Source organism: Lissotriton vulgaris, chromosome 5 (assembly GCF_964263255.1).
Source record: "Lissotriton vulgaris chromosome 5, aLisVul1.2, whole genome shotgun sequence".
Classification (NCBI taxonomy): domain Eukaryota; kingdom Metazoa; phylum Chordata; class Amphibia; order Caudata; family Salamandridae; genus Lissotriton; species Lissotriton vulgaris.
In genome coordinates, this window is record NC_141693.1 from 704,296,866 (window position 1) to 704,321,187 (window position 24,322).

General features: G+C 43.5%; 1 protein-coding gene across 1 annotated transcript in view; it reads right to left on the bottom strand.

Annotated features, from left to right (window-relative positions):
• Positions 1–24,322, bottom strand: part of LOC147711416 (protein transport protein Sec24C-like) — a 310,132-nt gene that overhangs the window by 101,306 nt on the left and 184,504 nt on the right. Inside the window, exon 5 of the mRNA XM_086922136.1 lies at positions 6,881–6,970. Coding sequence (XP_086778262.1) covers positions 6,881–6,970 — 90 coding nt within the window. The remainder of the gene's footprint in view (positions 1–6,880; positions 6,971–24,322) is intronic.

A 24,322-nucleotide genomic window follows, 5' to 3' on the forward strand; every position in this document is an offset into this window, starting at 1 on the left:
GTCACTAAGACTGATGCCCACCCAATACCAAGGGCAGATGAACTTATAGATAGATTGGCTTCTGCCAACTACTTAAGCACATTTGACCTGACAGCTGGGTATTGGCAAATCAGGATAGCTGAGGATGCCAAGCCCAAGACAGCATTTTCTACCCCTGGTGGGCATTATCAGTTTGTGGTAATGCCCTTTGGTTTGAAAAATGCACCTGCCACCTTCCAAAGGCTGGTGAATCAAGTTCTCACTGGGCTGGGTGACTTCTGTGCAGCATATCTGGATGATATAGCTGTCTTTAGTTCCACCTAGGAGGATCACCTGGTCCACCTGAGGAAAGTGTTATGGGCACTGCAAGCAGCAGGTCTCACTATCAAGGCCACAAAGTGCCAGATAGGGCAGATACAGGTTGTATACCTGGGCCACCTTGTAGGTGGAGGCCAGGTTCAGCCACTGGAGAGCAAGATACAATCCATCAAGGATTGGGCTCCTCCAACAACCCAGACTCAGGCTCGAGCTTTCTTGAGCCTGACTGGTTATTACAGAAAATTTGTCAGAAATGATGGATCAATTGTGACTCCACTTAATGACCTGACAAGTAAAAAGATGCCAAAGAAAGTTCAGTGGACAGCAGGCTGTCAAAAAGCATTCGATGACCTAAAGCAGGCCATGTGCACAGCACCTATCCTAAAGAGTCCAGACTACTCCAAAACATTCATTGTCCAAACAGATGCTTCTGAGTTGGGTGTGGGAGCTGTTCTATCTGAGCTGAATTTTGATGGTCATGACCAGCCCATTGCTTTTATTAGCAGAAGGCTGACCCCCAGAGAGAAAAATTGGTCAGCTATGGAGAGGGAGGCCTTTGCTGTGGTTTGGGCCCTGAAGAAACTGAGGCCATACTCGTTTGGCACTCATTTCAAGATTCAGACCGACCATAAGCCCCTCTTGTGGCTAAATCAGATGAAGGGTGAAAACCCCAAACTGCTTAGGTGGTCCATTTCCCTACAGGGGATGGATTTTACAGTGGAGCATAGACCTGGCACTGATCATGGCAATGCAGATGGGCTCTCCAGGTATTTCCACTTAGAGCAAGAAGACTCACCTGGTCAAGGTTAGTTTATTGTCCCAAAGTTCGGGGGAGGGGGGGGGGGGGTCATGTAGGAGAGTAGGGTCTGCAATCCTATGATCACCCCAGATTTTTGCTTTTTGCTTCACTGGTTTACGGCTTCCCTGGCTGTGGGCCTGCTAATCAGACCCACAGCCTAGCTGTTCTCTCACTAAATTGACACGTGTACCTTAGGTGCATTTACCAATTGGTACTGGGCCATATTATCAGACCCTGTAACTCAGGGCATAGGTGTACCCAGGGCCTACCAGGGGCTGCAGCATGTATTATGCCACCCCTGGCTGGCCATCTAAATCTGACACAACTGGCTGCACGACAGCTGGGGCAAGGTGGTGTAATCACCCTTTGCTTTAGATATAGTATACCTATATCTAACTCTAAAATGGACACATGTATTCCTATCAGTGACTCCTATGGCAGGCCTTGACAATCCTGGATTTATTGTACAGAACAGGGGACCCTAGTAATTAAGGAACACACGAATAATAGACCCACAGAGGACAAGACAAAACAAGTGACAGAAAATTATGTAAAAGCGCACAAAGTTTTACAGACTAGTTTTCATTTATCGCAACCCATTGTTTTACACATTTCGTGAGTTCAATGCACCATATGTTTGTTTGAACTCACGAAATGTGTAAAACAATGGGTTGTGATCAATGAATCCTAGTCTATAAAACTGAACAATAGTACAGACCGCTTTGTGCGCTTTTACATAATTTTCTGTCACTTGTTTTGTCTTGTCCTCTGTGGGTCACAGGCTGTGCCCACTTTTGTATAAATGTTATATATATGAACTAAACACAAAAAATTGAAAAATAAATACCTGTCCGGCTGGACAGAGGTCATATATACTATTTAGTATATGTCTATTATTCGTGTGATCCTTAATTACTAGGGTCCCCTGTTCTGTACAATAGATTACTGCCCAAGGACCCTAGTGTTATTCCTTTCGGGTTTCCCTTGTCCTGTCAAAATAGAATTGACAATCCTGGAGGCAGAGTGCTTGGAATTATGTGAGATAGTGCTCTGGCATGAGCTGAGCCCGTCTGCAGCTTGCGGAACCAAGTCCTAATAGCTGTTCTATGATAACGCGTACCATATACTCTTAAGTGCATTATAATCCTCGCGGTTATATGCCAACTCTGGTATCGCTTTATCAAAACTTGTCGAGTAAGGTGTCATACGAATTGGAATACTAACCCCTCGCCAATTCTGGCGACGGGGTTAGCATTCCACCCTTCTAGAGGGACACAACATGTATGTAACTGTGAACCCCGGTTAAAGTTAACTCGAGCCTCAGCATCACAAAATGGATGCTGCCACCACAGACACAAGTCTGACCTCCTGCTGCTGGAAGTCCTTCCAGCGAGGAGAGCTTGGACAAAGGGTTTCCTGTCAGGGGCGGTGCTAGCACCATCCCAGACAGGGTTTTGTGTATACTGGGTAGGCAGGGCTGAATAGGTAGGTGACAGCAAGTGGCACCCCGGTGCTCACTATGCATAGGCCGGCTTGAACCAGTTCCAGGGGCACACCAGCCCCTGAGCTGAGGAAAGTCCGGCATGGGAGAGGGGTGTAACCACCCCCCTTCCTGGTCCCACCCATGGGCAGGACCTAGTCCCGTACCAACCCCTTTCTTTAGTATAAAGGTGGGAGCGGGGACCCTTCCAAATTAGATCATCTTTGAATCCTGAAACTACTTTCTACGAAAGGAACTCAAGACTTCTTCCTAAGATTTCTCCCTTGTGACTAAGGAGTAGTCACCCTGCATCAGCGGGCACCAACTAAGCAACCTGCGGTTTGCTGCACGTCCTTCCTCCGGAACCAGACCGACCAGCACGACGAGACCCGGCTTCCCTGGCACCTCTGACCTCTACCTGCATCATCAGCCCAGCTGAGATTCGTGAGTGTGACGAGACCTCGAGGGACCGGCCATCTTCAGAACTGCACTACGCTTATCCAGCACGACCGCCGAGGGATCCTCGAGTGAGTGCTTTGGGGTTTGAGAAGCCCTAACCCTGAGCAGCTCCAGCACCGAAGCCCAGACCCCCAGCATCCACGAGATCTGCGTGGGGCCCTTCTGCTCTTTGCTGCTCACCGCGTTGTCCGGCCACTTGCCAGCTGGCTTGTAGCCCTCGTGACGACGAACTACGACACTTCCATTGCTGGTCTGGTTGCTCCAGACTAGCCCTTGCTCCCCTCCAACAGAGGAGCACCCCGGACCCTCCTGGTCCACTCCAGACGCCATTGCGAGTCCACCGCGTGGGCTTGCATTTGCCAAGAGTTGTTGCCCCAATCCTGGGTCCAGCATCGCCGACAGCAGATACCTTCGTGGGACAGCTGGCACCTCCATCCTGGTCGCCGACAACGCCTCCTGGTCCGAGAGACTGCAGAGCCCAGCGTCGCCCACTCACCTGGTCGAGGTGACTTCATCCGGTGCCGTCCTGGTGCCCATCTAATCACTGGCTAGTGATTCAGAACTTGGTCCCCTCTGCTTACAGGTGCTCTCTTCATCTGATCCAGTCCTTGGATCGGCCCGGAACATCTTCACTGGTCGCCTGCCAGCAACTTCCACTTCAGGCTCCTGGTTCGTCAACGAAGAAACCCGACGACACTTGAACCCTATGCAGCCGCAGCCCCTGGGCTAGGTAAACCGAGTACCACGGTGCTCCAGCGTAGACCAACTCTCTAAGTGTCTAGATCCACTTTCGTTTTTGACCTACCTAGTCGGGTTCACCCGAGAACACTAACTTTGTAATTTCTAGCAACCATAGACTTTGTCCCGCATTACGCTTGAGAGTTTCCACTCTGCACACGACGTCCCTAGGCCTCCTGCTTCTATTCTAAGGGTTCAGCATTGTAGGTCCAGCGATTCTAAAGTCTATGAGAGTAGTACTTACCTGCTAGTAATTTCGCATTCCACTTGTAGAGTATATGGTTTTTCGTGCCCCTCGGGCATTTGTGTAAATTGTGCGACTTTCAGAAATTCTTTAAGAGCTTTGTATTGTGCTTAGCGCCCTGTCCTCATAAAGAGTCCAGGGCTGTAGTGTTCTAAATAAATATCCTTTTATTTTCATAACAACTTGTGTGGTGTCCTTTCACTTGGTGTTCAAGGGGTATATGTGATGGTATAACAGCTGGCTTAACACGCCCTCTAGAGTTTAGCCTAAAGACTGCTCTTGTCCATGCTACTAGGATAGCTGGTCTATAAGGTTGACTTACAACCAATCATCAATAAGGGTTGTTTGGACTGATACATAGTGATCACTAGAATAGTGAGCACTGCATATCAGGCCAACTTCTCACAAACTACAACTCCCATCATGCGTAGCGCCGACCTTGCTCGGAGGACTTCAAAAACCAATGGATATGATGATCAGTATCCTGGCACATCCATTGACCAAAATCTTTGGAACACCCGGATATAGCTACCAGCGCAATTAAGGTGAGAGGCTGAATGGCGGTCCCGCGCGCTCGTTTGTACGAGTTTAAAGACTGTTGGAAATCGCCCCCCCCCCTTTTTAATAAACTGCTCTGCTCTCTCCCAGATAACTAAGGACTTTTGGAATTAGTTCCTCTCTCACAGGCAACTCGGAGCGTAAAGCGCCTGCACGCTGTTAATCGTAAAGAGCAAGGTAAGAGACCTCTGCTTGAGTAAAAATGGTGGCAGTCGGGCGTCCGAAAGAAGTAATGGTTATATAGCTACAAATCCATTCTCTCCCTCCACAAAATTAATGCACCCGACGGCTGCTCACGAGGTCCAAGGCACCCACAGAACATGATGTATTCACGCTAAACAACATTGCCATGGTCACTACGAAGTAAGTCTTCGTTTATACCACACATTTCACGACTGAATATAGTTAATAGCAAGACGGGACAATGATTCTCCTTTCTCTCTTTTTCCTTGAGGTCCTTCAGTTACCATACTCAAGTTTTCCCTTATACTGAACTCGCTGATGTATTCATTTGAAGGTAAGCTAAGGCTAGTGCAATCGCTGGTATAGGTGTGCGTAATGGTGAAGCAAGGTCATTTTTTTGATTGGTGTTTTTTTACTTGTTTTCCAGTGAGTTTTGGTCCTGATGAGAACCCCTCAATCATTGGGGTTTGAAACGCGTAGACCAGTGGAGTACCAAACATATTGCTTGTTGTAAAAACATGTTTATATAACCAAGATTTTCTCTAAAAACAATTTAAGTTATTTAAAGGAAAATTTGTAATAATTGCACTATTTTTTCGTATAAAAAGATTGGTTCTAGCATTATGTTTGGGTCTTTCTGTATGTGAATGTACTGTTAATACTTGTGATGAATATGGAAGGATGAAAGTTGAATGAATGAGAGGGTGAGAATGGTGTGATTCTTCGGGTAAATTGTTTTATCTGTTTTTCTTGAATTATTGCACAGTATCTGTGGTTATTTTGTGTAATGTATTTTGATAAACTGTTTTGAAAAAATTAAGAATGATGAAAATTAAAATAAAAAAGCTACAAATGAGCTTTAAGGTGCAATGATGGCTGGTCCGCACATCTTTTCTTAAGTTAATTGGAAATTAGTAGAAGATAGGCATTCTTTTTTGGTTGTTGGTTAAAAACAACATTGGCACAAATGCACTCATAGCCACAGCTGCACGTATATGGACACTACTGTAAAGACAGTCACAAGAGGATACTGAGAGGACTACAAGTCATGCAAAATAGAGATGTCAGTTACACATTCAGGGACAGGGAATCTTATCAAGGGACGGAAAGCATATGTCAAACAACCTTAAAATATGGGCACATGAGACTATGGAAACAGTGAAAGGAAAACAAAGACCCTGGGAGAAACCGGCATCGGGATAGGATTCTAAGTCAATAGATTGCAGACACTAGGACAGGGAAGTAATTAACTTGGTGAGGGAGAGACAAAACTCTAAGGAGAGGCCTATGCACTGAGAAACCAGAGGCTCTGGGAAACAATGATGCTTTGGAAGAAACTGATGCTGAGAGATGATACATTGCAACCTTTTGCTACAGAAACTCGGTCCTGCTGGAAACACTACATTGCCATTTAAATATATCCTTCAGATAGTATACAGCGCAACAAGGTAATGTCAATGTGCAAAGTGCAGTATACAAATATGAAGTAACGCAGGGCAGGTATGCAGTTGGATAGCGGAGTTATAGTTACACAATTATTATAATTGTATAATATAGTTGCATAGTGCTCTGTTACATAGTTGCCAAAGTTATAAAGTCCAGTTGATAATCTTAACTAAATGTGTATGCCTGGTCATCACTTGTGCCATTCAAGCACTACAAATGCATTTTAATATTTTCACTTAATGAGATTCTGTTAGAGTTTTTTTTACTGAAGTACTTTACCTGCTGTATCATCTAGTATAGATCTAATTTACAACACAAGATGAGAGGCCTTATGATTAGAAACCTCTCTAGCCCTCTCATCTCATCAGTATCCTTTTATTTAAAGATAAAGATAAATCAGAAACGTGCATCTTTTATAAGCACATCTGCCCTCATCAGTTGTTCATAAAGGCATCTAGAGTCATATTATCCGCCAGAATGATGAGGCAGGTAATTTTTCGAAAGAAATCTCTTGGCTGTTTCTGCATCCAAGTGTTTTTTTAGACGAAGAAGAAAAATTACTGTACACCAAATATTTGACACTTCATTACCTTTAATGTGTCAAATGGTCAAGTGTTTTGTCGCTATGCTGGTACCAAAAAACTCTCTAAAATATGAAGAAAAAAAACATTACTACCTTCATGTAGCGTGGCCTCTGTGCACGAAACATTGCAATGATGGCATGTATTTTCCTCGAAAAAGGATTATCCAGTACAGGAAGGGAAGTCTGTTGTAAAAGTAAAGTTAAACAGAGTTGGTGTCAGTCCCACAACAAGCAGTCAACCAAACACAAAATGAAGCTTCATGTATAAAATGCGGTACATTTCTAATTACGATGTTAAACAAGCATTTGCACTGCAATATGTCTTGCATTTACAAGCGTATGAGCTATGTCTTTTATGTGTTGTTTTTAAAACCGGTAAATAAAAGGCATGGTTATTTACAATGCCAACAGCTTAAAATCTCGCAAATGCTAGACCTATTGCATTGCAAATACGTGCGGCACCCGTACTGTAACATTTTTTTAAAAGCATTAGGAGAGAGCGTGTCCTGCCTGCAACACCAGGCAGGAAATAGCTATTTGAGAAAATAGTGCTCGGAGGTTGTAATTAAAGTCTACCGAGTCACAACACACTTAACAGAGGGTGTTGCACAAGAGGTTACAAATGAGACAAGGCGGTACTGAGGAGGGACTATTAAGTGTATTGACCAATCAACAGCCACAGTTTACAGTGGACAAAGACACAAGCCAATAAAAAATATGGGCGGAGCTTCAAGTCCCTATCTGAATACAGCATGCCTCACAGAGCACTGCATGCGCTGTCCAGGCTCGACCTAAAAAAACGGTTGTGAAATGCTGAATACAAACTCCAGCTTTCACAAGGTCAAGCCCTAAAATGTTCCAGGGTGCTTTAATATTTCATCATGCAAAGAGCATGTTATCAGGTATATGTATAGGACAATAACAAACAATATGTTTGATGTTTACCACTAAGGACAACAATGTTTTCCATTGTAACATCCAATAACAGAAGACAGCTAACATTGATACTCTGCATGCATAGTTTCAGAAGTGGAATATATGCTTATGCTGGACATCACATTTTGAGTGACAAGTACTGATGTACAAAAAGTGGCAGTAGGGAAAAATGTTTGTTAAAAGTGGTCACAAACAGCACAACAATACTTTACGGCGTAAACTATGACCTTCTAGGCAGTGACAATGTTTTTGCCGAAAAACTGCACAGGGTAACATTTTGTTGCTCGGAGGAAAAATATCTCTGAGAGGGGAACTCCAGCACTTATATTACTTTTGTAAATCGGCCATAGCAGCAAAAATTACAGATGAAGATATTGCCACATAATGCTATTGTTTTCCGACTTTTTATGTCAATGATTAGATTTTTTTTTAGAAAACCATTGGTAATCTAAACAAATGATCCCTTGTTGAATTTGGAATTAGGTCTACTCTTCTGAAATGTTAATTTTACGGGTTCTCTAATAGGTTTCACATCAGTTTCATCCACAAAAAAGTAGGTAAAATCCACAAAAATAAGAAATATCGACAAACACCAAGAAAAATGTAAAAGACTGCATTGATTTTTTTCACAACTATGGTTGTTGCTGAAAGCTGGGAAGATGGTGATTCTGCACATCTAAAACCTTTTGTTGATGCCATTTTTAGAAAAAAAAAAATATGCGGTTTTGTCATAGCAATTCCCCCCCCACTATTCAAATACAAACAATATATTTTGGTATGTTTTGCCCATTTTCTCGATTGCCTCCATGGTAACCAACAACCCTGGGGGGGGGGGGGGGGGGGGGGGGGGGCTTGCATTAAACAACAATAAAAGAAAAGAACACAAAGAGGCAGCAAACAGTGGTCCTCTCCTCAATGTCACCCCAAAAGATACCCAAATGGAGGCTGCCCAGCTTCCTCTTTACGAAATAATTACCACCTCCTTTGAAGAGTCAGTAACTTTGCAATTGTTTGCACCGGTCAACCATTGATAAATCCAATTGCGAATTGCAATTAGGTAGTAACGCCCCTCTATGGCTCTTCCTAATTATAATTCAGAATAAATCAGTAAACCCATTTTGCCATTTGAAGAGGGCTTTACCTAATTGTAAAAAAGATTTATTAGAAAGCAAAGGGCTATACAGCAGTTGCAAACACCGTCATTTTGCTAACTGCAGTGTTTGTGACGGCAAAATGGCTTTGCATATCAGGCACTTTGTTCTTAAGAGCAGCTATAAACAGATAAAGTTACTTACCTGCAGTCATGATCTTTCTGGTGGATACTCTATTTACCTGCAGATTCCTCACCTCTAAAACAACCCCAGGCGTCAGGCGGGATTCAGAAAACCTCAACGTTTTCACTGCACAGGTAGGGGGCATTGCTTTTGTAATGATGCTGAAGTAGCCTGACACAACAAAGTGAGTTACTATCTATTTTTAAAAAACCTTCAAAGCAATCTGACATTGACATAGTAGTACTGTAACAAAACAAACTGGAATCTTATTAATTTTCCCTATGACAAATCCATCACACAGGAAGGCTGGCAAGTCGGTGAGGAATATGCAGGTAAATAAGAGATACCTCACCTGTAGATCAGTCTTCAGAGCAAGACCCTGCTCTTGGAGGTGGGATGATGGATGGTTAAATAAGGAAATCCTGCAAGAAGAACTGGCAAAGTGAATGCCCTTATGCACCTCGGAATCCAGGCAGTAATGCAAGGCAAAATTGTGTAGGGATGACCACCTTGCAGATCTCTGCAATAGGAACGCTGCAGGTGAGAGCAGAAGTGGTGGATTTGGTTCCAGTGGAATGGGCTCTGATCTCTTCTGGAGGGTCCTTCTTGGTCAAAGTGCAGCAGGTCTTGATGCAGTGAATAATCCATCATGAAAAGATTCTTTTCTGTAGGGCTTTACTTTTTTTTAACTTTACAGTACTCTACAAACAGCTGGTCATCCAGTCGTATGTCCTTGGTGCTGTCTAGGTAGTAGTTGACCACCCACTTAGGAGACTCCCTGTGCAAAACTCTGCCTCTGTAATGGGATGGGGCAGAGGGTAAATGGTGGTACACTGATTCAGGTTGAAAGGGGTCACAACTTTAGGCAGGAGAGCAGCCAGGATTTTCCAACACCAATAAAGGGTAAAAAGAGATTAAATGGGGACAGGAACTAAGTGTTTGCAACTCACTCATCCGCCTGCCTGCCTGCAACTCACTCATCCGCCTGCCTGCCTACCTGAAGCGATAGGGCACACAAACACAGTTTTGAGAGTCAACATCCTTAAGGAACAAGAATGGAGGGTCTCGGAGTCCCCATGAGAAAAGTAAAAACTAAATTACAGTCCCACTTGGGCACAATAAATGCAGTTGGGGAGGATACATTTTCGCCAATTCTCCCAGAAAACAAATAACAATAGGGGATTTAAAATTAGATAGCTGGTCTGGAAGGTAGAGGATGCTGAAAACGCAACCAAATAACCTTGGACAGTGCCTATTGCACAATCCCTCTGGGGAAGGGAAAGTGCATATTGTAGAATCTGCGACAGCTTGTCCTGTAAGGATTCAACATCACAGACTGGACACCATGAAAAATCAGGCAGAGTAAACTGGTTTGGTAAAGATACAACATGCTGACAAAATAACCACCACCACTTACGTTGGCAGCTGAGGGGAGCTCAAATACTCCTGTTTAATCTCCAAGCATGTAGATGGAGGTCTCAGAGATTGGGGTGGAGAACCATATCCCCCAAAGCCCAAAATGGGTAAGGAGTGTGGTCCTGAATGGAAGCATCAGCAGGGAACATGTGGAGGAGGGCAGTAGGTCCACATACAATGCCGTTCTCAGCCAATCCGGACAATGAAAATGACTTGGGCCCAGTCCTGGTGGTTATTCCCCAGAACCAGAGGAATCAAGGTTATAGGGCGTAGGGAATGCATAATACAGCTGGTAGTGTCAAGGTAGGTCAAAAGTTGTCAACTGTCGCCACTCAATCTCCATGCAAGGAGGCGGAAGCTGGACAGGTTCGGGTGGCGGACCATCCCTGGCAAGTACCTTCCACAGGAGCAGATGCTTATTCCACCATTCCCAACTCCCCTAACTGAGAATATAAACACTCACAGATAGAAGAGAGGGGGAAAGGGGAGTTGGAATGAGAAAGAGACTGCACTGCTTCGAACTCTTCTTACCGGACTCTATCTTCTAGTGTAGCTCTTCTGGCTGACTATCTTCAGTGTAGAATCCCTGTAACAAATAACAGCATGTAACACAGTTCCTCAAAAACTACCCAAAACTCTTTCCTCATCTTCCCTATGTTACCTGTCTTCGCGCAGTGAGTTGCTACTCTCTTGATTGTGTTGCTTGTTATACGTAACCTTACCCTGTTCTACTGGTTAGGTGCCTACAGTCAGCTGAACTCTGTAAAATACAAACAAATTGTAAACTCTGCCTCTTGGGATGACCCTAACTCCCTTAATACCTTGGTTACCTTGTTAACACCAGAACCTTGTATTGGGTTTATTCTTATTATTTCATATATGTTATGTCGGACGTTGAAGATGATTATAGTCAAATTACTTTCTTTTTCTTTACAGATATGCGGACTGACCATATGGTGGTAAGTACAAATATATATATATATATATATATATATATATATATATATCTAAGTCTTATTCTCCGTCTTTTTATGTACTGTCTTTTCTTCCTGATATTTCTGGTCTCCAAGGAAGAGTCTGAATTCGCACTTAATACTTGACTTTCCTTTCTAGTGCTCCAGATAATTTCTAACTGTCTCTGGTAATTTCTGTTCCTGAAACATTAACTGTTCTGTAATCTGTCTCAATACTGCTCAAAAACAATTCTGAACTGACTGAAAAACCTATCTTCGTAAATACAATTCTAAGAAAAATATTGCACAAATAGGACAAGCTCTGCTTTGACTTCGCTTTCCTTCAAATCGTCTGTAAAGCCTTAAATCCGTTGTCTCTTGACACGAAGGGAGAGCGCTGATTCAAACGATCCTCACCGCTCCAGAAATCCGTTGAAGTGCGCAGCGCAGGTCGCGAGCGAGTGCCTTAGAAGCTGCTCTCGCTCGCGAGGAAAAAGACCAGACAGCAAACCTCCGCTTTAATCAGAATGCGGCCATCTTGGAATTCCGCGGCCGCATTCCGAAGAGAACTCGCAGCATAAGGGCAAGTAAAGTCAAGGAAATGGCTCGACGTAGTCGACCTTAAATTACATAAGAGAATCTAGGTCGGAAATAGCATCGGTTCCGAATTAATAAGGGGCGGCATTGCTCACTCCTGACAGTACCTCCCGCCAAGGCCCCCTTCTCTGCCCCTTTTGGTTTACTAGGATGGGCTCTATGAAACTCCTTCCTCAACCTTGGGGTATGCACATGGCTTGCAGGTTCCCACAGTTCTCTCTTCTGGGCCATAACCTTCCAATTCACCAAGTAAAACAACTTTCATCTCTTGAGTAGGACATCTAAGATTCTCTTTACCTCAAACTCTTCTGAAGATTGAATCTGAACTGACTTTGGTGGAACCTCAACTCTCAAACCCATAGGATTTCTCTTCAGCAAAGAGACATGAAAAACTGGTTGCATCCGCAACCTAGGCGGAAGTTTAATCTTTACACTCACAGGATTCATCATTCTCTCTACAAGAAAAGGCCCCACAAATCGAGGTTCAAAGTTCCGATTTCCTGTAAGAAATAAATGTTGAGTAGATATCCACACCTTGTCACCTGGTACAGATATGGGACTGACTCGTCTCCTCTTGTCAGCTTGTTTTTTGTAGGAAATCTTTGCTTGAAATAAATTGTCCGTAGCTACCTTGTAAGCCTTTTGTAATTCTTGCACCACCACTTCTACTGCAGGAACCTCACTTTTCTGTTTACCCACTAAAGTGTTCGGATGTCTACCAGAATTCAAATAAAAGGGAGAGTACCGAGTGGACAAATGTGTTGCATTATTATACGCAAATTCTGCAGCCCAAATTAAGTTCGGCCATTCTCCCTCATGATCCATAAAAAACAAGCGCAAATATTGCTCCAGTTCTTGATTCACCCGTTCCGTCTGCCCATCAGTCTCGGGATGGAAACTCTTAGACAGACGAGAATCAATTTCCAATCTTTTAAGAAAAGCCCTCCAAAATGAGAAACAAATTGAGGGGCCCTGTCGGAAATAACCACCCTGGGAATGCCATGTGTCCTGACTACATGTTGCGTGAACAAGGAGGATAATTGAGTAGCATTAGGAAGAGATTTCAAAGGAATAAAGTGGCTCAACTTTGTGAAATGATCAACCACCACCCAAATAGTAGAGAAGCCCAGAATAGAGGGGAGGTCTACAATGAAGTCCATACAAATAGTGTGCCACGGATAAGGAGCGGGCGGTAAGGGTTGTAACAATCCTTGTGGGGCCATTCTAGAAGACTAAACTTTTACACATTGTTCACAGGATGCCACATATTATCTAACCAGAGTTTCCATTGCGGGCCACCAAAATTCACGCTGAATCAACTCCAAGGTCTTTTTAACTCCTTTGTGACCTGTTAAGAAATCATCATGACAGGGTCGAATGACTTCCAAACGAAGCTCATCATTGGGTACAAACAAAATTTCAAATAATACGGTTTCCCCTCTATCGTTCTTCCAGTTCCTTTTTTGACCCAATTACTCAAATCTTCCTCTGAAAAAGAATTTCTTAGCTTGTCTTCAAATTCTGGAAAGGAAATTACGCCGATTATTTTTTCAGGTGGAATGATCAACCCTTCATTTTTCTTGCTTTCTTCTCCTTCCGAGTATTGACGAGGTAAAGCATCTGCATTTCCATTAGCTGCACCTGGTCGATAGGTTAATTCAAAATTATAGTCAACAAAAAACAAAGACCATCTCAATTGCTTAGGGGTGAGTGTTCGGGCTGATCTTAAAAATTGCAAATTACGATGATCCGTGAAAACCGTCACTTCATGCTTTGCTCCTAACAAGTAGTGTCACGGCTCTTGAAAAGCGTCTTTTACTTCAAGCAACTCTTTATCTGCGATTGAATAATTCAGTTCTGCTGCAGACAATTTTCATGATCCGTAAGCCACCGGATGAAGCTGCCCAGTGACCTTGTGTCTTTGCGACAAAACTCCTTCAACGGCCAGATTGGATGCGTCGGCTTCCACATAAAAGGATTCCTCTGGGTTTGGATGCTGCAGAACTGGAGCTGAGACAAAAATCTTCTTTAGTTCCACAAAGGCCTTTTCAATTTCTGTACTCCATTCAAATTTGATTCCTTTTTTAAGCAGACAGGTCAAAGGGCTAACCTTTTCTGAAAATTGAGAAATGAATCGCCTATAAAAGCTTGTGAACCCAATAAAACTCTGCAACTCCTTCACACTTTTTGGAGAACGCCAATTCGTAATTGCTGTTACCTTAGACTGATCCATGGAAACTCCATCGGATGACAAAACAAACCCCAAGAACTCCACTTGATTGGCATGGAACACACATTTCTCCATTCTGACAAACAATTGGTTTTGCAACAATTTACTCAAAATTGCTCGTACATGTTGAACATGTTCCTTCATGTTGGCCGAAAAAATAAGAATGTTGTCGATGTATACAACGGCAAAGCGATCCAAGTACTCCCTCAACACATCATTCACAAAGTGTTGAAAAGCCGCAGGGGCATTGCACAAACCGAAAGGCATTACTTGATATTCAAATAAACCCAGACGAGTTCGAAATGCAGTTTTCCATTCGTCACCTTAAGCTATGCGCACCAGATGATAAGCTCCAGGCAAGTCCAATTTAGTGTACACCTTTGCCTCCTTTACTTGATTCAGCAGTTCTGAAATTCATGGCAATTGGTATCGATTCTTTTTTGTGACTAGAGTTAAAGCCTTGTAATCGATACACATTCTTAATTTACCATCCTTCTTTGGAATGAAGAAAAGGGGCGAAGAAACAGGAGATTGGGAAGGGCGAATAAAACCGTTACCCGCGATCACAAAATGGCGGCTTCTGCCTTTCATAATGGGAGTTTCTGAGCCTCTCCGTGAGTTAGTGAGTGCGACAGGATGCACGATGCACGCAACTGGCAATCAGCGTGACAGTCTCTGCCTACTACCTTGCAATCCTTGCCGCTTGTGAACCATGCGTGCTGGGAGCGGCCACAAAGAAGCTTGAGCACCAACTTTACTAGCGCTTATCCGGCAATAACGACTGGGACATATGCAGGTTACAAGTTCATAGCAGTATTGATCTGAGCAGACTCACTGCAGATGTAGGCTCCTGCGCTGGGGAACACCACTAACTCGCATGTCTGACACGTGATGGCAGAGTCTGCCTTGATGATTGAATAGCTGTAAGGCGCTATATGGGTCCTTATAAATCTACAAAGGTGTACTGTGTTCCTCCTGGTGACCTGTGGTCTGTGGTTTGAAAATCAATGGATGTTGAGTCTTGCTCCTGCATGGGCTAACACACTACTTCAGTGATACATCATAGAGCTGCGCAATTTAGCCGCCCGGAACGCAATTTACAACACCATGCGAGTCGAGCTGTGTGCATGTCTATATTCATGCAGGCCTTACATGCGCATGAGGGATACCATATAGGTGATGCACAAGGGGCACATAGGTAGAGTGAACAACGGCCCTTGATAGTCCCGTGAATATATGTTTACTTGAATATACCTGACTCGAAGAAGGTGCACTTGAAGAATCGAAGACAAGCACTCCGAAGGGGGCGTGTGCTGCAATGGCGGACAACAAAGAGATAGCGAAAAGCTTGAAGAGGCTTAAATATGAAAACCCGAATTCACCCAACAAGGCGGGAAAAGGCAGTACGGACCCGGTGGAGCTGATACTAAACAGACTGGATGAAGTGAGAGATCTAGCTAGAGCAACCAAAGAGGAAGTGGCGGCGATCAGGCAAGACAACCGCGACACCAATGCAAAACTGGTTGAAGCAGAATCAAGGATTAGCAGGCTCGAAGACATGGAGGTTAAATCGGGCTCTGCCATAAAGCGCCTATGTATAGCTGCTGACCACACAACGCGGAAACTAGCTGAGTTGGAGGACAGGAATAGGAGAGGAAACCTACGAATTTTTGGAATTCCGGAAGGTTCAGAGGATCAACATGAGAGCTGTGTGGCCTTTTTGGAATCATGGTTCACCCAATCGACTAACATGACCTTTGAGCGCACGCTGGAGTTTGATAGGGCCCACAGAGTGCCGGGCAGAATGTTCAAGAATCAGAAAGGCCCTAGAGCTATTGTGTGTAAGCCACTACGCTATCAGCATGTAGAGCAGATTCTGGGCTTTATGCGGAAAAATAACCATATTCTGTGGAATTCTGCCAAAATTTACATTTCACAGGACTATAGTAAGGAAACGGTGGACGTCAGGAAGGCGTTTTTGGCTCTCCGACCACAGTTGAAGAAGAGGGGTTTCCAGTATGGGTTCATGGGCCCAGCAAAGTACCGTGTGATTATCCAAGGCTCTCCGCACATCTTCTCTGACCCACTGAAATTGAAACGGATGCTGGATGGTCCTGAGGACTTGGACATGGAAACGAATAAGCCCGAGGACTCGGAGGATCAGGCCTCAGCCTCAGCCTCAGGATATAAGTGAATGTGCTTTGCTCACGCATGCCGTGCAACTTACATATGTGTGTTACATATGTGTTGTCCTCTCTCTTGTGGGGAGGGTTTGAACACTCTAGGCTATGCATAAGTTCTCTTCTCATTAAGTGTCCTTTGAATGAGTGGATCCGTTGTTGCTCTTTAGCTGTAAAGAATGTTTCTACTGTTGCCTGTTAGCATACTGTGATTCAGTAATGTAATTCTGCCTACAGGTTATCACCCCTATCCGGTGGTGGTACATCCGTTGTTGCTCTTTAGCTACGAAGATTACCTCTATTATTGCATGTTAGCATATTGTGTCTCAGTAATCTAATTCTGACTGCAGGTTATCACGCCTATCTGGTGATTATGGGTAGGAACACGTTGGTTGATCGTGTTGTTGTTTCGCACTTCACCCTATGGCCCGCAGGACTACATGACTATCACGCTTCTTTCCTTGAAGAGGCCCCTTGGGCATTAGCGTACCTTTGTTGCCTTACTTAATGGTCGTTGACATACCTGTTATAAACATGTCGTACCAGTTCCCTGTTCCACAATCTTCTAAGTATGTATACGTGCACGGGGAAGTTGCAGTGTTACCGCAGTCTCTTTCCAGTCACCATGCCTGCTATATACAGTTGGGGTGGGGAGGTGAGGGGATTTTGGGTTGGGCTGTGTGTTCTGTGTCTTTTTCTAGTTTTGTCCTTTTGTGCTTGCGCAGTCTATTCTGATTTGATGCTCAGTGGAGGGTCAGGTGGTGGGCTCTTCTTCCACGCTTGTGGGCTCCATAGATCCAAGAGCGTTTTCAATCTACCGTGTTGCGGTTTGTATTATGTGAGAGATGTAATTGTACCTACGAAAGTAAGAACTAATGATGTCGCATAATGCAATCAGTACTCCGTTGGGAGTGTGTAATGTCGACCAACTGAAAATATTATCTCTTAATGTTAAAGGTCTAAACCAACCTGTAAAGAGACAGAAGATAATGGATTACGTACGGAGATTGAGGGGTGACATTGTGTTATTGCAGGAGACGAAGCTCGAAGCTAAGCAATTTTACCACCTGAGAAATAAGTATTATAATGAGGTTGTGGGTGCGGAGGCTGTGAATAAAAAGAATGGTGTTCTGATACTGGTTGCAAAGAAATCTAAGGTGGAAATTTTGTCCTCTGAGGCGAGTATAGACGGGAGGTGGATCACAGCCAAACTGAGCAGAGACAGGACAGAGTTTTAATGTCACGAACATCTATGCTCCTAATACCAGTGACCTCAAATTCTGGGAAGATCTGAATAAGCATGTTGGAAATGTCCCCGATGATGCTGTTCACATATTGGCCGGGGATTTCAATCTTCCGATGGATGCTACTCTAGACAGAGATTCCCATTGTCCCTTCACATCAAATAAATCACATAAAGCTTTCCTTAATTTATGTCAACGCTTTCACCTGGTAGACACATGGAGGCTTCAAAACCCCTCCGAAAGGGATTACACTTTTTATTCCTCGCCACACGATTCGTACTCTCGAATCGATTACATCCTCATGTCTCAAAACGGAATCCCTAGAATAGAGTCCACTTCTATTGAACCACGTGTAATGTCTGACCACTCATGTATCTCCTTATCCATTGCTAATGTTGTACCCTCCTCTCGCCAGACGTCCTGGCGCCTGAATGACGAAATCCTGGGAAAGGAGCAACATAGGGCCACGTTGCTATCTGCGATCTCTTCCTATCTGCAGGATAACAAAGAGGGGGACACGACTGATCTTATCAGGTGGGAGGCATTGAAAAGCACGATAAGGGGTGTATGCATCAAAATCAGATCAGCAATGAACAGGGACTATCACGCAAACCTTGAGGCCTTAGAGAAGGAAATTATAACTTTGGAAAGTGAACATCTGCAGAATAGGGATGACGTGTCTCTTCATGCCTTGGCAAATAAAAAATATGAATATAATAAAATAGTTAGTGAAAGGGCGGGGGTTTGGCTTGATAAGGGAAGAAGGTTTATGCTATGCGACTCCAATAAGGCTGGTAAGAGTCTAGCTTCGTATCTGAAGTTTAAGGTCCAGAAGAATTCTATCAATGTCATTAAAGATGCCTTAGGGGAGTTACATTCCGTACCAGACAAAATAGCAGACGTATTCAAAGTATTTTATGAAGATCTATATGCAAAAAATGAAAAGGTGGAGGGACACAAGACTAAGGCGTATTTGGATGGATGTGTTCTTCCACGGCTATCTGCAGAGGACCAGGTTAGTCTTAACTGCCCAATTGATGCTGTAGAAATAGAGAATGCAATTAAAAATCTGAAGACAGGGAAGGCCCCGGGGCCTGATGGCTTCACGGCGAAATTCTACAAGACCTTTTCCTCCCTCTTAGTTGAGCCCCTTTTTCGTCTATTTCAGGAAATAAATAACTCAGGTGAGGTCGGAGGCACTCTGGCAGAAGCGATCATTGCAGTGCTCCCTAAGGAGGGTAAAGATCCTTCGCTCCCGAAAAACTACAGACCCATATCACTGATTAATATAGACTGCAAGATCTTAGCTATGATACTCTCTGCCCGCCTTCAGAAGGTCCTTCCCCAATTAGTTCATCCGTCCCAAGCAGGGTTCCTTAAAAATAGGTTGTCCAGCGACAACACGAGGATTTTAGCACATGTATTAGAAAAGGCGAAATTAATAGACACACCCACAGTAGCTATAACGTTGGATGCCGAAAAAGCCTTCGACAAGGTAGATTGGTCCTTCCTCGAAGCAGTCCTACATAAATTCAACCTAGGTGACACCTTTACGAGATTGGTAATGTCCTTATACTGCTGCCCCTCAGCAAGGGTTCGAGCGGGTGGTTCCTTTTCCTCCTCCTTTTGTCTAAAGCAGGGCACGAGACAGGGATGCCCCCTATCTCCCTCATTGTTCTTACTAGCGATCGAACCGTTCTTGTATCACATAAGGAACGACGCTAATATAGCGGGCATTACATTTGGGGATTGTACGGTTAAATTAACAGCATACGCGGATGATGTGCTTGTCTTATCTGAGAGAGCTGATGAAGCAATTCCTGCACTTATGGCTGACCTCGATGAATTCTCCAAGGTATCTGGCTACAAGCTCAATAAAGATAAAACGGAGGTTAAACTCCTGAACAACATAGGGGACAAAGGTATCATTGGGGACTCTGGTCTTACCTGGCAGCCTCACTGTTTTAAATATCTGGGGTTGGACTTCGACAAAGATCTGGTTTCCACTCTGAAGATAAATGAGGAACTAACTTTAAAGAAGATAGCTACACTATTGGAAGGGTGGTCTCCGAAGTTCATCTCCTGGTGGGGCAGAGCGGAGACGCTCAAGATGATGACTACTCCGTTGGTCAACTATCTAGCTAGCATGCTCCCTATGTCGTTTTCGGACAATTTTATTACTAGAGTAGACAAACTGTTTGGTAACTTCCTGTGGCGTGGCAAGAAAGCCAGGATTGCACTAAAAAAGCTGCAATTAGCGAAAGATAAAGGCGGCCTGGGCCTGCCCTCTTTCAGGAATTACCAGACAGCATTCCTCTGCAAACAAGGTGCCCAATGGTTGACAAATTCCCCTCTCTATACTCCGATATGGATCAATATTGAGGAATCCTTAGTAAATCATGCCCCTCTTGCATCCTTCCTCACTATGGACCTAAAACATTTACCACACTCCAAATATATAATCCTGAATACTAGACGGGCGTTACTTAGACTAGACCTCACACACAAAACAAGGTTAACATTCACTAGGTCGTCTTTCTTGTCCTTGTGGGGAAACCCCTATCTTAAGCATAACGTAGATAGACTGGGCTGGGAATCATGGTCCGGGAAGGGCATTAACTTAGCAAAGGATTTGTATGATGATAAAGGTCCAATCCCGTTCTCGACCTTGCAACAGAAATATGACCTTACTCCGATGGAATTTTATGAATTCTTGAAAATCAATGCTGCTCTGACCGCTCGTAACTTCTCTCCCTACACCCCTTGGTTAATACTCCATCTCCCTCGATTTATGTATGCGGGTCACTTTGTCTCTAGGGTTTATAAATTGTTATTACCTCTACCCACGAAAGCTCATAAAAAGGTGGAATTGAAATGGGAGGCTGAACCGAACCCAACGGGAATATGTTTTGATTGGGAAATAATCCATAAGGCTGCTCTTACCCATAAAGTATCTCCCATCCTATTCCAGACAAAATATATGCTTATAAACCGGGCGTTCTGGACTCCGGATAGACTCTTTAAATGTAAATTAAGAGACTCATCAACATGCTGGAACTGCCAGTCAGGTCCAGGGGATCTTGCTCACATGTTGTTTTACTGTCCTGCTCTAGGAGCTTATTGCGATAGAATATTCAACTGCATCTCTTTCGTTTTCAAGATCAAACCTGCACGGTCCTTCGTATGTGTGATCTTAGGAGCCCTTGACCCGCAGCTGTCAAATGATCAAGACCGCCTGCTCCTGGACTTAATGCTTACATTGGCCTGTAAGGTGGTTCTGTGCAAGTGGAAAAGTGCGCATGAGGTGCACTTCAAAATCTGGCAGGAGTGGTTATCATTCCTGAGGGGTGCTAGCAATCCGGCACTTCAGGCATCTACATGGAGGCCGTCAAATAAGAAGCTGTGGAAATCATTGGACGCCTCCTCTTTTCACTATAAGCCTCCCTGAGGCAGTCGCTGTTGTACTGTCACGTTCCCCCTGTAGTATTTGAGAAATGCTCTATTTGTTCTCCTAAGGGCCCTTGCCTCTGTATCCATGCACTGAGCGTTATATATGTACTTGTACCTCAACTTAGCAAGCACTGTCTTACTTTATTTTCATATTCTTTGCTTTTGTGTAATTGTACATCGCTAAATGTATCAGTCATCTCTGTAACGGAAGAATTATTGTACTGTGTTTCTTTTGCTCTCTTCTACTTCAATAAAAATGATTTGAAATAAAAAAAAAAAAAACGTTAGTTGAAAATTGTTCCACATACTCCTTTAAATGTTGGTTTTCTGTTTCAGAAAGCGCATATATCCTACTGCAAGGCAATGATGCACCCGGCTCCAACTCAATTCGACAGTCGTACTCTCGATGTGGTGGCAATTTCTTAGCTTCTATTTTATCAAATACTGAAACAAAATCTTGATATTCTTGTGGAATACTAGGAGCTGCTAATGCACAAATGGACTGAGTATGACTGGCCAAACATAATGACGGAGATGTCTCCAGCATCTGACATTCCTTTTCAAAACAATGTTGTAGACAGTAATCTGAGCTCATGTCAATTGATCTCCTGGCCCAGTCAATTCTTGGATTGTGTTCTTTCAACCACGGTAGCCCCAAAATGAGTTGAAACTGGAGCCTCTATGAGACTGAATTGTAAAACACTAAGATGGCTGCCTGGACCTCTCAAAGAAATGACTTCAGTATCAAATACAATGGGACCAGAGGAAAAGTTGGTACCATCCACTGCTCGGACGGCTTCTGGTTTATTTTTCTTAAAAAAGTGAATCTTCATAGATTGAGCAAATCTGATATCGCAAAAGTTTCCAGTTGCCCCAGAATCAATCATAACTGATATCTTGTTGATTGCTGAATTCCCAAATCTGATTTGAACTGAAATGATCAAATGTGGGGCTGATGACTGCAACGTGTTCGCAATGAATTGAAAATCCGGAGTTGACTTATCAACCGCTTCCACCAGAGCAACTCCTCCTACTGGCGGAGCCGGTCTTTTACCCAAGAGTTATTCTTGGCTTTTTTGGGACACTCTTTGACAAAATGCCAAGAATTCCCACATACATACAAAGCTTGCCAACTCTTCTCTTCTCTCTTATCTCCTTAGATAAAGGTCCCTGCACAGACCCAATTTGCATAGGTTCTTCTTCATTAACATTCTATCTCGGTTTTAAAAAACAACTGATTTGATTCTGTCAAACCGCGGAGGAATATATTTCACGTCTTTACGTCACTCATTCTTTCTTTCACATTGACGCTGCTCGATCTGCAATACCAGGTCAATTAATTCCGAGATTTCCGTGGGTCGCTGAGGAATTTGTGCCAGCCCATCTTTCAACTCATCCTTCAAACCTCTGTAAAAGATGGCTGCCCACTTTGCTTCTGGCCAATTGGTCTTAACTATTAGCTTGTTAAATTGAGCAAAATATGCCACCAAATCTCGATTACCCTGTTTTAAGTCTGCTAACTCATTATCTGTAGTTTGAGATATTGATCGTCTATCAAAAATCCGAAGAAATTATTTTTTAAAGGCCTCAAAGTCGTACAAGATGGCATCATTGCTATTCACCAAAGGCATTGACCAAGCCGCAGCGTCCCCACTCAGATAAGACAATATGAAGGCCATTTTAGACTGATTTTCCTTGAAAATTATTGGTTTACATTGAAAATGTAAGGAGCACTGAGTAAAAAAGAATTGGGCCTTATGTGGATCCCCACTAAATCGTTACTGAGTTGTCAAGGGAATAGTAGGGGAGATGTCATGTATTACTTGGGTTGTCAACTCAGTAGCTGAAGGGGCTGGGGGAAAGGTCTGAGCCCTACTCTCCTTAATCTCGGAAGGGTTGCCTAGTGAGAACTCTTCAAACCGTTGTCTCAGGAATAAAGCCTCCTGACGAGACTTCCTAACTTCCTCTCTAAGGGCCTTACTTTCTTCCATTGTGTCTCCCAATTGCTTCTGAATGCCATCCAGCACCAATGCCAAAGTCTTAACATCAAAACCCTCAGCCATCATGCTCGGGTGGAAGTTTGTGATGGCACTTCAATCTGTCAAGTACCTTCTCCAAACTGTAGCTTCCACAGGAGCCGATGCTTATTCCACTATTCCCAACTCCCCTAACTGCGAGTATAAACACTCACAGATAGAAGAGAGGGGGAAAGGGGAGTTGGAATGAGAAAGAGACTGCACTGCTTCGAGCTCTTCTGACCGGACTCTATCTTCTAGTGTAGCTCTTCTGGCTGACTATCTTCAGTGTAGAATCCCTGTAACAAATAACAGCATGTAACACAGTTCCTCACAAACTACCCAAAACTCTTCCCTCAGCTTCCCTATGTTACCTGTCTTCGCGCAGTGAGTAGCTCTCTTGATTGTGTTGCTTGTTATACGTAATCTTACTCTGTTCTACTGGTTAGGTGTCTACACAGTTAGCTGAACTCTGTAAAATACAAAAAGATTGTAAACTCTGTCTCTTGGGATGACCCTGACTCCCTTAATACCTTGTTAACACCAGAACCTTGTATTGGGTTTATTCTTATTATTTCATATATGTTCTGTCGGACGTTGAAGATGATTATAGTCAAATTACTGTCTCTTTCGTTACAGATATGCGGACTGACCATATGGTGGTAAGTACACACACACACATATATATATATATATATATATATATATATATGTATATATTTCTATCTAAGTCTTATTCTCCATCTTTTTATGTACTGTCTTTTCTTTCTGATATTTCTTGTCTCTAGGAAGAGTCTGAATTCGCACTTAATACTTGACTTTCCTTTCTAGTGCTCCAGATAATTTCTAACTGTCTCTGGTAATTTCAGTTCCTGAAACATTAACTGTTCTGTAATCTCTGTCTCAATACTGGTCAAAAACAATTCTGAACAGACTGAAAAACCTATCTTCGTAAATACAGTTCAAAGAAAAATATTGCACAAATAGGACAAGCTCTGCTTTGACTTATTTGTCCTTCAAATCGTCTGTAAGCCTTAAATCCATCTTCTATTGACACGAAGGGAGAGCGCTGATTCAAACGATCCTCACTGCTCCAGAAATATGTGAAGTCAGCTCAGGTCGCGAGCGAGTGCCTTAGCAGCTGCTCTCGCTTGCGAGGAAAAAGACTAGACAGCAAACCTCCACTTTAATCGGAATGTGGCCATCTTGGAATTCCGCGGCCGCATTCCGAAGAGAACTT